General features: G+C 41.0%; 1 protein-coding gene across 4 annotated transcripts in view; it reads left to right on the top strand.

Annotated features, from left to right (window-relative positions):
• The window catches only part of thoc5 (THO complex 5), a 50,187-nt gene that overhangs the window by 6,811 nt on the left and 26,140 nt on the right, over positions 1–17,236 (top strand). For 2 of the 4 annotated variants that reach the window (XM_028825298.2, XM_028825296.2), the window contains exons 1-8: positions 5,207–5,331; positions 7,004–7,127; positions 7,799–7,942; positions 11,028–11,141; positions 11,967–12,064; positions 12,247–12,393; positions 14,567–14,681; positions 14,786–14,918. In XM_028825298.2, coding sequence (XP_028681131.1) covers positions 7,035–7,127; positions 7,799–7,942; positions 11,028–11,141; positions 11,967–12,064; positions 12,247–12,393; positions 14,567–14,681; positions 14,786–14,918 — 844 coding nt within the window. In that variant the 5' untranslated portion in view covers positions 5,207–5,331; positions 7,004–7,034. Of the gene's footprint in view, positions 1–5,206; positions 5,341–7,003; positions 7,128–7,798; positions 7,943–11,027; positions 11,142–11,966; positions 12,065–12,246; positions 12,394–14,566; positions 14,682–14,785; positions 14,919–17,236 lie in introns of those variants that run through there. The other 2 variants (XM_051921038.1, XM_028825297.2) reach the window with 2 other exon arrangements.

Genomic DNA, 17,236 nt, shown 5'->3' with positions numbered 1-17,236 from the left:
GGCCAAGGGGTTGCCCACGTAAGACCTGGCTTGCAGCAGATTGAAGGTCATGTCCGGAGGGTAGGACTCGACCATGTGTCTGCCTGGGGGTTTGCCAACCAGGATCCCGAGCTGTTTCTTTGTGTGGTGGGTGCGGCAACCCGCTGTACCAGTGCGTGCTCCTCAACTTGACTTGTATTAATATTCACGTTGTGGATGCTAGCGGTTACTGTTGCCCCTTAAACCCACACAGGACACACAGGACACAAGGTAAAAGCACTAAGAAGTATTCTGAAATTATTTTCTTCTTGTACAGTGCCCTCCAAGCACCACAACCACAGGTTTACAGGCAAGTAAATAAACACAAAGCACAAAACACAATTCTTTCTAATTTTTCTACTCCTCCGCACCTCCCAGCAAGCTTTGTCCACCATCCACCTGACTCCGGCTTGCTGGCTGAGTTTTCAGCAGTCCCGATCCGAAAGTGCTTCTGCTATTCCGTCCACGTAACCTGCCAGATGGAGAACTTAAGTTTTCAATCAGCCCGGAAGTACTTCGGGGCCTCCCTCCTCGTGACCTACTAGTACTTCCGGGCTAGTCTCCAAGTGACTTCCCACAACGTCCCCTGGCGGCACCCACGGTACCTAACCCTAACCCTAATGCCCTGTGGGAATCCGGGGCACCGCTACAGCCATCTATCGTCTTGGAGGGAAGCAGTATCCCAAAATAGCAGCCTTCCCCATCCTTCCATTCTTTGGGCATCCTGACCGGGTTGAGCTGCCCAGTTACAATGTACTGATGGTAATGTGGTTGTATAACTGTGATATTCCCCTCTACTTCCCCTTTACTTATTTTCTTCATGGGATAAGTGAACTCACCAGGTTGGTCTACCGTCACATTTTAAGATTAACATATACATAAATATTCGCATACACCAAGACCCTAACCACTGTGACAGATTAGGTCGCTCTCGCTCCCTTGAACCCTCAGACCAGACGTCAGACACCAGGTAAAAGTCCAATAATTGAATTTATTTGAACAAATACTTGCACAAAGCACCCTCCTCTCCACAATACTCATATAATACACAATACTAATCATTACAATAATCCTCCACACTCCCAGACACGTTGCCACCCTTCCACCCAGCTCAGCTCGATGTCTGGGATCTCCCACAATCCTTTTAAAGTCCGTGACCCGGAAGTGCTTCTAAGCCCTCAGTCCATGTGATTACGCAGCACTTCCGGGTCAAATGAAAACTCCTTTTCTTCATCGGCCCGGAAGCATATCATTTCTTCCGTTCCCGTGACTTGGAAATACTTCCGGGCTATACGGAAAATATAAATCCTTGGGCCTCCCTGCAGCGACTTCTGGCGGCCCCCATGGTATCCAGCAGGGCTGTGCATTATAACTCCACTGTCCATGATTCCCTGCTGGCATCATTCTTGAAATGTAATCCCCCAGGATCTGGTTTGGAGCGTACAGCGGTTTGTACAATCCCAAGCAGCACATTATTCATTACTTCACTTCACAGCAATGCCACTCGCAATATGGCAGCGACGTTGACGTATGATGCTGCTGGTCATGCGGCATCTAGTAGTTCTATGTATATGGCTTTAAAGGCAAGTAAGGGAAGTATTGTTGTTGGCTGCCCCAGAGCCGGGCGGGATTTCCCTAGAATGGTCTGTAAAAGATCGAGAAAGAGGATTAGTGCATTTCGCCACCCCCTGGTCCGATATATATATATATATATATATATATATATATATATATATATATATATATATATATATATATATCTTTAGAAAAAGCTTTCAAAAAATTAAAGATATCAAAGATGAATGTCCAGGGCAGGCATTGATTTAGCAATCGATACTCATGAAATGCTTTAGCTGACGATCAAATGAAAACGGTAGTACGTCTCTCGCCCTCCTCTGTCTTCGCTGTTTCTTCTTCTTCTGACGTTGCCTTTCAGACGAGGCATATTTATCATAAGATTCCATGTGGCATGTCTTCCTTAAACCAGTTTAGTCATTCTTAGTCCCAGGTGCCTGTCCGTTCTCAGGTTGTAAAGTAATCGAATACGGCTTGAAGTCTTCCTTTCCCAAGCTGTAAACCAATGTAGTCCTAGGTGGCCATCTCTTCAAACTAATCAATACACCTTGAGGCATCTCCTGGATCTTCTGCTCTGTTTAAACAGATGTCACTGTGATCGATACTGGTACAATTCAGGAAAACCGGGTGCTTTGATGTCCCGCCTTCTTAAGTGTCAAATTTATTACTTTTTCTTGAGCGAAATAATTGTTTTTAAGTGATACAATTTGTTAACTGTCCTTGTAAGATTAAGTTAATTTTTGTTTGTGTGAGCAAAAAATCAAATAAGATAGAACATTTAAAATCCACAACATTACAGTGGTAATACTGGTTCCAGATTGCATAAATTAAAATCGGCCATGACAAGTCTGAAAGTGCCAGGAGATTTGGTGTCTGAGCAGTCTGAAGAATCGTTTCAGCAGCAGCTCCCACATCAGCCACTGCGGCCCTCCAGGACAGTGACTGAGGTCCCCTGCTCCACACTCTTAAAAATCCTGGTTCTTTAATGGCACTTTGTAGTTCTTTACTGGGTTCTTGACAGAGCACCATTTTATTCTGGGATGGGTTCTTTGTGCTTTGAGAAAACATCCTAATACCAGTAACAGCGCATTGTGAATCCACTTGACTTGAACATTCATCGTTGTCATCCTCTTTATCATTCGTTTGCTCAGAGGTTGATGTGCTTGCTGCTTCCTGAGCAGCTCTTCATTTCTCCTCCCTTAGCGGCCCGCTTCTTCTCTTCTTTTGTTGGTATCTTTTCATGTTACAACATTAAGTCAGTGTTTGTGTTGCAATTACTGAGTACGTTTTCTTTCATTTTTTCACTTAAGTCTTCAATCTGCCTCAAGAATGACTTAAGATGTGAAGAGGTAGGGGAAGTGATGGGGAAGGTGGTAGGGATGAGAACGGTGCCCATACGCATGTGCCACCCTGATGCCGAGAGTTCATTCTACAATAAAATAAAAAGAGGAATAACCTTGGAGGTCAATCATCACCCCGAAAGCAGATAGTAGACGTCACGTAGTATATGTCTACCAAATTTCAGGTCAATTTTTCAAACGGTTTGTGAGCTACAGGTGATTTAAAATCCTGGACAGACAAACGAATAGCCACATATTATATAAGAAGATGTGGAACAAAACAGAAATCTGTAATGTATGGCAGGTTACCTAGCAGGATTAAGAAGACCTGGCCTGAGCCTGTGTGTCTGTATGCAGCGAGAGTTCTTTTAAAATTGGAAACCCACTGGTATTTCATAAATCTGTTACCATCTATTTACTGTATGGAGCCGGCTACAGATCGAAATAAATGATGGTTCTTTCTGGAAATGTCATACGGATGGGACTGTTGGGAAGCAAAAATGGTTCCCCTATGGCAATGCTCTGAAGATCCACTCTGGCACCTTCATTTTTATGAGTGTACAACATAATTGACATTTGTCTTGCGTGAATGAAAGAACAAACAAGCAGTACGCTTCAATCCCAAATGTCAGTATCAGCTAGGTCTGTCTTCTGTTTGGGAAATGGGTCAGAATGAAAACCCAAAGCTACTGCAGACCACCAGAACCAGGAATGACTGTCCCGTGCCCTAATGGGACACAAGGGCTCAGAGTTAACTCCTATTCAGAAAAATTTGAAATACTGGTGATTAGTGATACAGGCATGTGCAGTGTCGTTTTATGCTATTTCGAGGTTTGCTGATCACAAATATGACTGCATTTTTGATATCTGATTCTTGACCGGTGGTCCTAACCCTCCCAAGAGCCACTCCCAGAAGGTTCCAAGTGACCAATTTCAAACCCAGGGATGTGGGGGATTGTTTTTTGACTGTTTCAAGCTCAGTGATTACTGTGCAGATGAGATGTTTGATTCTTTACTGGGTTTCTCCTCTTCTACCAGCTGACAAATTTCTATTACAATTCAAGAATAGTTAGACTTTAAACATTTAATTTGAAATCAATATCCCGACTCTGCTTGTTTATTATGTATCAAAGTAAATCTTTTACGTTTCTTATGAACACCCAGAATTAGGGCAACTTATACTAATTCAGACATCTTCTTTTTATTATGCTCTGTATTGTGACCTTGGCCTTTGAAAGGCACATGATAAATAAAATATTATTATGTATTTAGTCCTGTTATGTTTCAGTCAGCTGGGCAATCCCTGGAAATTCTCGGACTGGGCTTTCAATGCAAGTGGTCAGCATTTTCAGCCAGAAAACGTCTTTCACATAACCAAATGCCCTTAGTGTATTAGAATTAAGCTTTACTTTGAATATTTATTAATCATTTTAGAATAGAGAATTCTTCTTTTCCCATGTACTGTATGAAATGCTAAAAGAATTAAGAATACTGTATATGATATAGATCATGTCGAAGATGAAATTAGGTCTTCAATATTATTTATGTACTTTGTTTACTAAGATGAACTAAAGCTTGCATTTTTTACTCCAGTGACCTTTTATCTGGTTAACCTATAACAAAGTTGGTCTTCGGGGGAGAATAATGGATTGCTTTGCTATTAAGTAATATTATTAACTATACATACTGTATTTTAGTCTTAAATGTGACTTTTTGAATTGCTTTCCTATTAAGTAATATTAACTATACATATTATAGTCTTAAACGGGACTTTTTGTATTGCTTTGCTATTAAGTAATATTATTAACTGTACATATTTTAGTCCTAAATGTGACTTTTATAAAACTTACCCATCATGCACCGCCTTTGGGATGAAACTCGCCTTATTTTCTGAAATATTTCCATGATTTTGTGTTTATTATTTACCTTTAAGAGGAACCATGTGCAAGCTTTATTTGTAATGTGTTTGAGAAAACAAACAAATTTGAATCGAATTAAAAAAAAAGAAAAAATCAGAGCTTTCTGTTATTCTGTCGTAATGCGCAGCTAAATCCGTCATCGTCAGAGTTATGTAGGAGTCGGATTGTCATTCTAACTTTAAAGCGTATTGTTTTACTATTTTAACTTAGGGAAAAAGAAGAATAAGAAAAAAAAACGATTTCTGAATTGTGATAAAGAACAAAATCCGCCTGTCGCGCATCTTCCCATCTTTCTGAAATCAAAACTTGCCGCCCGTTACCATAGACCGGAACCTTAACGCCGCGACTCAAAGGCTCAAGCCGGACCACATAGCGCGTGACACCGTTTCCGAGTCTGAAGTCGCCCTCGCTTTGTTGCTTACTGCTGGTTTTCGGAGAGCAGAAGCGGACGGGTTCATCTTAAGGAGGCCGGTATTTGGGTAATTATCGTGGTGCCCTGGACATATGTGAATCGTGAATGTAATTAATACCTTATCTGTGTGATGGAGACGTTGTTGTTGAATGAATGAACGAACGCTGGGGGCCTGGTATGTCGGTGGGCGTGCAGTCTACCATTTCAGACCGTTCGGCTATTCCTGACATTGGCGCTACTGCGAAGTTTGTTTTATGGTGATTTAGATTATTTTTTTAGCACTTGCTGCATGTTTTATATTCAATTATTGTATAGCTTTAGTTTATTTTTTTCAGGAATCTATTCAAGTAGTACCAGGGTGTTATACCGTGTTAGCCATTATGAATGCAGTGAGAATTCAAGCAAAATGACACCTTTCATTGGCTAACTAAAAAGATTACAAAAGGCAAGCTTTCAAGTCAACCGAAAGCATGACTATTGTAATCTTTTTAGTTAGCTAATAAAAGGAATCTGCTCCAGAAAGCGATTTTAGATAACCCTAGAGCTAAAAATGAATCCCGGTTCGCAAATGGTGTGGATTCGCACTAACAGATTAACTGGTTCCAGAACCCAGATTTCAATATTTTTTTGGACAGCTACGCAGTAGGACTTAAGGGAATGTTGGGTATTAATATAATTTCACTCTGTAACTGACCCCGTAGAAGTGGTAGCTTCACTCAGATTTGCAGGTGAGACTTTGATCTGTAATCCTGTACCTTTACAAATTTTTGGTGGTTTCAGATCTCAAGTAGTACACACTGAGTCATGCTTACTTTACCTTATTACATACAGCATTGATGTTTACAGTCCATACATTTATGTGACCAAAGGAATGAAGTAACCTTCATTGTACAGAAAAAAACGGGTGAAAAGAAAAACAGTGACCTCCAAAGAATGTCCACCTCTTGAATGCTGGTGCCAGATGGGTTGGATTGAGTATTTCTGTAATCGCTGATCTGATAGGACTTTCACTCCCCACCGTCTTTAGAGTTTACTTGAATGGTGCAGAAAGCAAAAAAAAAAACATTCAGTGACTGGGAGACCTGTGGACTACAAAGCTTTGTTGAGAATGGTTGGACTGGTTTGAGTTGCCGGAAAGGTTATAGATGGCCATTCTGTAAAAACTGTGGTGGATGTGTGGAAAGTCACGGAGTGAGAGACGTGGTGCGGAGGCGGTAGGAGACACTGATCGAGGTGGTTCAGGCATGTGGAGTGAAAGGGTGACTGGGTGAAGGGGTGCACCAAGATGGAAGTGGAGGGATGGCGCAAGAGGGAGATAGGGGAAGACACGGTCAGAGGTTGTGTCAAAAGATTTGAATAGAATGAGTCTTGGACTAAAGGATGCCAAGAGTTTGGACAAATAAAAGATTAGGGGAGTCAGCAGTTAACAAAGGGTAAACACAGGAAATGGCTAGTGATGAGAATAAATTCCACGTTTGCTGGAATGTCAAATAAAATTCCCAAACCATATTTGGCATATAATTTGATGCTTATAGGTTGTTACATATCTGTTTAGAGGTTTTAGCAGTTCATGGTGGTGATGTGTCACTCCTGGTGCTCTTTTGCATGTTTGCGGGCACAATGATGCCACAGGTGGTGAGGCTAAGGTTACAGGTGACTGTTTGACATTTTGAGTGAAGGCATGCACTCAACCTAAAGACTTCACTTCTTACTAATCTTCTGTCTGTCTTTCCCTGCAGCCATCTAGCTTACTAATAAAAAAAAAAAAAAATGTCAGAAGTGTTAAAGAAAAGAAAGCCAAAGGTGATACGGAATGAGGGTGGCACACCAGAGGGGAAGCGGATAAGGGGAGACGGTGATCAGGTAAGTGTCTGAGTGAGCGGAGCTGAGTGGCTACTTCTCTAAATGCCAGATTCAGGGGGGGTCCTGGAAGTGGTTCTCTTGCATGCATCTGCTGTGATGGAGATAACGACTATTACCTGTCATGGGGGTGACCTTAGAATACATTATGAGGTACACACGAAGGTCATGTGAGGAAGTAGCACAGTTTTGGAAAGCTTGGAGATGGACACCCGGGTGCCTCTAGGAGTGTGTTCCGTTTATGAAAGTATCGCTTTTCCCACCTTCCCATAGAATGCACTTATTTTAAGTTACTGGGGAGAAGGCCCAGGCCAGTAATCCATCCAGTTATCTCTCGTGAGCATCTTCTGGAGATCTTGTTACAGCTTACCCAGCTGACGATCCCTTTAAAAAAATTCTAAGGTTTTTAGTTTTTAAGGTTTGTTGCCCCAGTGCCCAGCACGGTAATAGACTTGGCAGTAATTGTTGCCCTTTTAATGCCACTCTGAGCCCATAGCCTGCTTTTTTTCCTGGTAAACCAGGAAATGTAGGTCCTTGTGGTAAATCTGTTGAGGTTACTCGCTGATAAATACCCTCTACACTTCCTTACTGAGGCTACAGTAAAGAAAATGTTTTATACTTTTTTTTTTGACTTGTTTTAAATGATGAATTGTCTGTCTGCATTTGCATTCCAGGAGGCACGTGTGTACATGGAGGAGGTGGAGCTGGATATGAGAGATCACAGTCGGGATTATGTGCTCTACAAACAGACCTGCCAATCCCTAGTGAAACTTATGTCTGAAATACATGACATGAAGACTAACGGCAGCAAGGACACAGTAAGCCGAGCTTTAGCGTCACATTTAGCGATGACATTTGAGCGACAGTATCTGTTGGCCATTTTTAAAGTGTGTGGAATTTTCTTCAAACTTTTAAGTAAAGTTTAACGATGCTTATTCTGGTGTGCCTGTTGAGATGGTGAGGTCATTCTTAGCACTTTTTCAAATTACTACAGGTTTATGCTGGGATGGTATGCAGTCATTTTCGTAATCTGCTTACCGCAGTAGAGTTTTATGTGGGAGCCCAGGCTCTCTCCTCGAACAGTCTGCTAGTCCATTAACGGACATAATCACTCATACACATCTGTGGGTCTCTGGGATGTGAAACAAAATGACACCAAAGCACTGCTTAATGTGGTACATTTATTAAAGGGGATTTCACATTAATGAATAGGTATGCAGTTGGCTTTGTGTCCTGATGTGTGAACATCCAACCAAGCATTGTACAGTTTTTCTTTTAACACATTATAGAGGTCCTGAACATGCCTTGTGAGGAATTATATTAGCAGCCCTTATATGTGGTAGGTGTTTTGAAGCGTAATCAGTTTGGAAAATAGCAAGTGAAGTGCCTACCAAAGAGGGGTGCTACTTTATTAGGTCCACCTTGCTAGTCCCGGGTTGGGCCCCCCCTTTTTGCCATCAGAACTGCTATCGTTCTTTGTGGCATAAACGCAACGAGGAGCTGGAAGCTTTCCTCATTGCTCCATATTGACATGACGGCATCACGCAGTTTCTGCAGATTTGTCCTCTGCACATCCATGATGCGAATCTCCCGTTCCACTACATCCCTAAGTTGCTGTACTGCAGGGGTTGCCAATTCCAGTCCTGGAGGACCACCCTGGCTGCAGGTTTTCATTTTAACCCTATTTTGAATGATAAGCCTGCTTTTGCTGCTAATTAACTTCTTTTGAACTAATTTTAAATGATTTGCTCTTGAAGACTCAGACCCCTTAATTGTTTCTTTTTCCTTAATTAGCAGCCAAACAATAATGAGATACAAAATGAGCCAAAACAACTGGTGTCCATCATACAATATCTGAAAATAAAGAAAGGTCTCAGGAATGCTGATCTGCTCAGGACTACAAACAGAGCTCTTAGAAAAGAGAAAATCAACAATTTTAGAAATGTCTGCTAATGCACCACAGGAGCAGCAACAAGCCATGGAATTAAAGAACGAGTTTAATTAATGATAGGAATCGGCACCTCATTAAACAGCTGGTTGGAGTTTGAGGCCCTGACTTAGTTGGTCTTCTCTTGGCTCCCTCACTTCACATTTCATTTCTGTTTGGGTGCCATTTAAGGAAAGAAATGAAGCAATTCAGAGGAACGATGAAGAAATTCAGGGGAACAAATCTTAAACAAGTCAATTAAAATGAATTCACAAGAAGTTAATTAGCAGCACAAACAGGGCACTCAATTAAAAAAGGGTTAGAATGAAAACCTGCAGCCACGGTGGTCCTCCAGGACTGGACTTGGCGACCCCTGCTCTACTGGACTGAGATATGATGACAGTGGATGCCATTTGAGGACAGTGAAGTCATTGTCCTGTTCAAGAAACCAGTTTGAGATGATTTGAGCTTTGTGACATGGCGCGTTATCCTGCTGAAAGTAGCCATCAGAAGATGGGGACAACACTGTGGTCATAAAAGGATGGATTTGGTAAGCTGTGGCATTTAAGTGATGATCAGTTGGTATTAAGGGGCCAAAAGTGGACCAAGAGAATATCCCCCATGCCATTGCACCACCACCAGCAGCCTGAACTGTTGAAATTAAAGCAGGACGGATCCATGCGTTCATGTTGTTGACCGTACCATCCGAATGTCACAGCAGAAACTGAGACTCATCAGACCAGGCAATGCTTTTCCAATCTTCTGTTATCCAATTTTGGTGAGGCCGTGTGAATTGTAGCCTCAGTTCCCTGTTCTTAGCTAACAGGAGTGGCGTTTAGTGTGGCTTCCTGCTGCTGTTGCCCATCTGCTTCAATGTTTGATGTGTTTTGAGATCGGGGATGCTCTTCTGCATACCACGGTTGTAACGAGTGCTTGTTTGAGTTCCTTTTCCTTCAGCTTGAACCAGTCTGGTCATTCTCCTCTGGCATCAACAAGGCATTTTTTCCCAGACAACTGCTGCACTTGGGATATTTTCCCCTTTTCAGAAAATTCTCAGTAAACTCTAGAGATAGCTGTGCATGAAAATGCCAGTAAATCAGCAGTTTCTGAAATACTCTGAGCAGCCCGTCTGGCACCAATAACCATGCCAACACGCCCAAAGTCACTTAAATCGCCTTCCTTCTCCATTCTGATGCTCAGTTTGAAATTAAGCAAAGTCTACATCCCTAAATGTAATGCGTTGCTGCCGTGTCATTTCTGCAGGTGAACAGGTGTACATAATAAAGTGGCCAGGGTGTCTGCATGGGTGACAGGATCTGTTATTTTTCAACATTTTATAGCCAAATTGCTCCTAGCAAACCACATACACAGCTTGCTTCATGGGTGATGGCACCTCAGGCCTTGACTGGTGCTACAATATTTGTGTACCAATAAACAATTTTGTCCCATGTTTTCCTTTTGAACAAGTCTGGTTCTGTGCTGGGTTTAAAGTTGGTGTCCGTAGCAGTAGCACTCTTGGTGCTGCTACAAGTAATTTGGCCATATGGTGCAGTGCTTTATATTTTTAAGCTGTGCAGAGCGCCATGTCTCTCTTGAAGTTTTAAACTGTTAAATGTCGATGCTGTATGACTCACAGTTCCTCTCTGGGCTTCTCTGAACCTGCTCATGATATGCTGACAGCCTTTCTTAAACTCCATCTTCTCAGATGTTCTAAATCCTGTATCTGTGCAGCCAACATTTCTCATATCTCCCAGAGACCAGTAGTTCAGTCTAATGTATCCCTTTCTGGGTGTCACTTTTTCGTCGTATGTTGTGCGCATGACTTTAATGGGCATTCATAATTAGTCGTCTGCATACCCAGTTATGCGTGTCTTCTAAGCCCACACTAGAACACCACCCAAGGTTTTGATGATAAAATCAGTCCCTGTAGGTGCTCCTTCACACCAGCGTAACTGCGGCTCTCTTTTCACTTTCAGGCTATGGAGATAGAGCAGCGTCGCATGCAGGGCTGTATTCACTTCATGACTTTGAAGAAACTGAACCGGCTGGCTCATATGCGTCTTAAGAAGGGCCGAGATCAGACCCATGAGGTAGGTCACCTGTCTCATAATTTGAAATGTATCTTTTAATGTTAATATGGCAACATCTCATCCTAGGTGGTAAACAGTGGGGCTCAGTTAATGACCTTCCGGGTCATAATTTTAACTTTTTTCCTACTTGGCTAATTCCAGACAGGTTTTTCCATTTGTGTCTGTTGTTTAGCTTTTTACATACATCTTCTGAGTTAGTAGTGCTTGTCTTAGTGCTGCAAGCTCCTCAAAGCTTAATAAACCATCAGATCAGTTATTGTGTACTTTTTAAAGGCATTTTCACACCTAGTTTGTTTCGTTTTTTCTTTTTCTAACCACGCAACATACAGTTAAATGAAACTCACCTGCCAAGTTTGCTGCTATAGAACTAAAGTACAAGCTCTCAGTAGAGCTCTTTTGTACACTTGCCCATTTGAATCCTGCCCTTTGTATGCCATGTGTAGTAGTGCAGTTTTTCTGTAATAGGTGTTTTGCTCATAGAGCATTATGGGAAACCTGCCGGTGCTCAAGCACATCTGTTGTCGACCCTCTGGGATATTTTTTTTCCTGGGTAGTGGGAATGCTTCTGCACAGTGAAAGAAAGAAGTCCACAATACACCCACATGATGTTTATCGATTTATTTAGTTCGCTTGAAAGTTTGCCCTGCCCCAAGCTAATTGGAAAGTTAATCAAAGTAACCAAGCATCCCTCGATTTGGAGCAAAACAAACGGATTATGGGTGTGAAAATGCCTTTTAAGTCTAGCAGTCCATTTTCTGTTTAGTTGATTGCCCTTTGCTTCTACAGTCTCTGTTGTGTTGATTCAGGCGTCTCTCCTTTCCATAGGCAAAGCAACGAGTGGATGCTCTGCACCTTCAGCTCCAGAATCTCCTCTATGAAGTATTGCATTTGCAAAAAGAGATCAACAAATGTTTGGAGTTCAAGTAAGAAACAAATCTGTTTGCACGGGAGTATGGGACATTTGTGTCAATTTAATGAAAAATCAGTACCATACTTTTGTTGGTGTATTCCTCATAACGTGGGGAGTTTTCAACTCCATTCCCAGTATTTAATTTTTTTTTTTTTCATTTTAATCAAATTCTATTAACGCTTGCTATCTGTGTAGGTCAAAACATGAAGATATTGACCTGGTATCCTTGGAAGAATTCGATAGGGAGGCTCCACCAGAAATCTCGAGGCCTGAAATCACCAAAGCAGACCCTCACCAGCTCACTCTGTCTCGTCTGGACTGGGAGCTTGAGCAAAGGAAGAGGTATGATGATCCTGTTACAGGAGAGTGCACGTCATTAAACTGGATGAAGTTGAGTAGTTTGTCAAAGAGAATAACAGAACTGTGGTATTTTACTTATCATCATCGTTCCACTTAAGCTCTGCTGAGTGTTCTTACCTTTAGTTAACCATCATGCAGTCATTGATTGTTTGTGCAGAATGAAGAGTTTTGTACTTTTTTTTTTCATAGTCTGTTTTAAACATGAACATCTAAATATTTTTGCTGTAGGGACACATCAATAGCAGCTTGATAAGCTCAATGTGGCACATGAAAATGGAACATTAAACATTTTAGATGGCGCCTAATCTTGATAGAATTCCTTGCTTGATAGAGAACAGCATCTCACACGTCCGTGGGCTTAATTATTGTGACCAAAAATGGTTGGTTATTTTATGCATTAAATCCCATTATTTTCTCTTTGCTGTTTGATTGGCAATATTATCGACAAAAAAAAAAAAAAAAGAATATAGCGGTTGCTTGGGTGGCTTCTGTAAGCATTGTAAGAAGAAGAGATTTGTGTGCGATAGCAGAGTCAACAAAAGGAAGCTGGTGTCAGTGAGGCAGATTTAATTAAAGAGAAATGAAAAATAAGCACTGCAGCATACAATTTTTTTTTCATTCAGTGTACATCATCAAAGTGAGACAGCTACAAGTGTTTAAACACACCCTGTAGTTGATGCATTTTATGTGGCCCTTTTCTGTAAACATGTAACAGTCTGTGAAATGTTAAGCCATTTGGCTGCTAATTAGGAAAGGTCTAACCGCACCTCGCATCCAACAACGTCACTCTTGACCAGAGCTGTGGAGTTGGTAGATAAATCCTTTGACTCCGACTCTGACTCCTTAGTTTCCGGTACTTCTGACTCCTCAGTATTTAATATGCTAATGTATTTTCCATGTTGATTGAAGGAAGGCAATGTACACGTCATTTAACCACAGAACTACTGGCTAAGAGGCTGATTCTCTACCATATTGGCCAGTTTAAACAAAAGACAAGAACCTCTGAACACACATCAGGCCATCGCACACACCTCCGCCACCATCATTACACTTGTTTACACTCACATGAGCTTGTTAATAAACACGTTATATATGAAATAAAATGAAATCACTTTTTGTAACGTACTGTAATCCAGATTACAATATGTGAATGTCAGGGTGTATAATAGCTCAGCTGAACTTCACTCTAGTAGTAACACAACTGTGCACTGGGCTTTATTCTTACATCAGTACTTCATTAGGACTATTGTTTGTGAAATGGGACGTTTGAACTTGCTGTATTTTTTTTTTCATTACAATTTAAATTTATTAACGGAGTCTGTACATTTTTGCCAACTCCAACCCCAACTCCAGGTACCCAAAATTGTCTCTGACTCCACAGCTCTGCTCTTGACATATACATCAGTGTCACTCGCCTTATGACCACCATCATCCCTTGTGGCATGTCCATTTATATTATTAAACAGAAGATCAATTCATGGAGGTCAGCTTAACGAGTAAGCTAGAAAGATCAACATGATGGGTCAACAATTGGAAATAAAGACAAAGACGAGTGTGTTGTACTTGGTTTACCTTCCAACTCTGGACATGATCAGGTGTATTCCAGTGTTTATGTCTTAACACCCCACAATCAAACTATCACCTACTTCCCTCTGTGTGACAGTAGATGGGCTTCTATGGGATTAGCATTTCCTCTGTATTAGGTTATAGTGTTGGTAATGTACACCATCTGTTGGAATTAAAAATACAAACACCTTGGAATAATGGGAATGTGAAGCCTTGAATGAGCAAGTCACATGTGACACCATAAGCTGAATTTTTTAAAATTAGTTGGGCGCTTCTGCACTTAATAGTCTGATATATCATACTCTGAGCCAGATAGTTCAGTATAAAAATGGTAAATGGGTGTCCTCCACCTAGTGCTAACCAAAGTGAACTATTTTGCTAGAATTTCTTTTTTTGCTGTAGGTTGTTTTTAAATGGGTACTGTGGGATGTAAAATATATATATTTTATGTTTAATGTTAATATTTAATAATATATATTTTTATATAAGAAAGCCTAACACTGCAACAGTAAATACACATAGTCTGCGTCAGCTTCTTGAATATTGATGTTTCAGTCTCTTTCATTCTTTGTACAAAAACTTCTTACAGGCTGGCAGAGAAGTACAAGGAGTCATTGACCACCAAAGAGAAGATCCTGAAGGGCATTCAGATTAAGAAAGAATATCTGAGCAGTTTACAGCCACAACTTCAAAATATCATGCAGGTAGAGCTGACCTGAGGTTCAATGCAACCGTTTCAAAAAATTTTTTCTTTTTGTAGTTGAAGGCCGCTGTTCTTCTGTTCTTACTCCTCTGTCTTTTTCTTAAGACTTCACTGCCAGTCCAGGAGTACCTGTCTATGCCATTTGAACAAGCGCAGAAGCAAAATGAAGTGGCCCGCCGTCTGCCTCCTCCTCTCTACGTTCTCTTTGTGCAGGTCAACGCCTATCGGCAGGCGTGCGGTGAGTCTGGGGTGTTTCGTTTGTGTAATCTTGTATATAAACGTCTACGCATGGAATTGTGTCTGTCTGTCCGACCCGGAAGTGAGAGGTAGAGTCTGGGGTAAAGTCTCCACCACCGAGGAAACAGAAAACTCGCTTAGTCGTTAATGAGAAAGAAAAAACATTATTAACTGAAATGTAAGCTATAGTAAGAATGTGCTGTGCATTAACCGACAGTATAACATTAATCCTTTTATACGCTGAGAAAAGATTCTTAAATTGTAACTGCCACATAGCCATTGAAGTGTTGTAACCCTGATGGTGCAGAAGAATAGGGAAGAACATGTTTTGCAAAGTGCACTCTGTAAAACTAGCCATAGCTGAATTGCATAGCCTAATTTGGATGGGGAACCTGGGACTTTGGACACGCTGACTATCATGTACTTCTGCACGTACTGATTTAATGTGTCATCTTAAGCTATTTGCAAACTCTGCGTGACCTCAAATTGAACTGACACACTTCCTCTTTTGTTTAGTAAACAAACTGGTATAAAACTGAGCTAACTTCCTGTTTTGAGCAGGTTGTCTGATCTGACCTGTCAGTAGCAACTTGAGCTGGCAGGCGGGCAGCCTGCCTCCTCTTACCAAGAATAAAGAAATTGGTTTTTATTTTAAATTGGTGTTTTTGTCTCCCGTTGTTTTATCCCGACTTCAGTGACCGCATTAATAACAGAAGCGGGGCCAGCACGTTGGCAAAATGAAACCTCCGAAGAAAAACAGTGTCGCTTAGCCGCTAACATCGGCTACACGCTATCCTTTTTACTTTTCCTCCCGCCGCTAATACACAAGCGATGTGAGCACATCAGCAAAACCAATCCTCCTAGGAGAGAGATGCCCAGAGTAGTTATTTTCAATTACCTGATAGGTCTACATTTCAGTTTTTTTTTTGATGATTTTAATAGTTTCCAGGACCCCTGGCTAGATTGTTTAATATTATTGTAGATTTTAGTTTATGTTAAACTGTTTAAAATGATCGGAGACTTTGCCATTTTGTCAAAATAGATTAACTAATCAAAAATGAGGTGTGCTAGTGATTGGACTTGAGACAAAACAGAGTGGTAGTAAGTTCAATTACAGAAATCCATTACACAAAAATGAGTGATCCGTGCCTAATACGATGTGCTGAGGTTATGTTGCGCTGCAGTAGTATGAGACATAGAAAGAGATGTTAACGGACTGCTCAGTTTACAGTCTTAAAGAAGTCCATAATGGTTTTTCAGCAATATATAAAAAAATATATCTTTTTTTTTAATCAGTTTGTTGTCTTTTTACCAGTGCATCCTTTTTCCTTACTTATTTACTGGTGGGCTTTTCCAACTCTAATAAAGCAATCAATACGTCACCAGGGGCCTCATGTATAACGCCGTGCGTAGAACTCACACTATAACATGGCGTAAGCACAAAAGCGGGATTGTGCGTACGCACAGAAAAATCCAGATGCAGGAATCTGTGCGCACGCATACTTTCACGTTCTTCTACTACATAAATCCCGATTTGCGTGAAAAGTAACGCACGTGCACGCGCCTTCTGTCCCGCCCCAACTCCTCCCAGAATTACGCCTCTTTGAATATGCAAATCAATATAAATAGCCTTCTGTGAAAAGACAATGGGAAAAGCACGGGAGAAAATATAAGAATTTCAGCGAATACCAAGTGGAGGCAAAGGAAAAACGTACTATTTGTTGGTTTAAACAGTGGGATAATCAACAAAAGGAAGCTGATCGAGTGACAGTGTGTCGGAGAAACTCGAAGGCTCAACTTCACAAAGTCGCACAGTGCCCGAAATAAAAAAGAAATCACATATCAAAGTCGCCGTGAAAAAGCGAGTCGTAGCCCACTGTCTGAGTGTCATATGAAAGCTTATTAGGGTACAGACAAAAAAAAAAGGCACACAGTGGGGAAAAAAGCACGAAATGTCAACTTTAATCTCGAAATTTCCACTTTAATCACGTAGTTTATTTTGCCATTAAAGTAGAACATCTTAAACTTCATCTTAAAATCGTTTAATTTACTAGTTTCTCAAATCCTATTGTAACTAAAGTGGCATGTTAAATGCTTTGTTCTGTATTTGATCTTCTATGTGCTCTATGTGTATGAATCACTACCTGCTTTTTAAACGGGCTTTCTCTTTCTCCGACAGGACACATACTCCATTACATTCTTGATATTACAGCTCTCTGAATAATTAAAATACTGAGATGTATACGTGATATCTTTTTCATGATGATAGGAATGAAAGCATGTTATTAAACATGGGAACACGGTGGCGCAGTGCTTGTT

This window comes from Erpetoichthys calabaricus, chromosome 18, assembly GCF_900747795.2.
Source record: "Erpetoichthys calabaricus chromosome 18, fErpCal1.3, whole genome shotgun sequence".
Taxonomy (NCBI): domain Eukaryota; kingdom Metazoa; phylum Chordata; class Cladistia; order Polypteriformes; family Polypteridae; genus Erpetoichthys; species Erpetoichthys calabaricus.
Note: the sequence above shows the minus strand (reverse complement) of the source record. Positions and strands in the feature narration are given on the sequence as shown.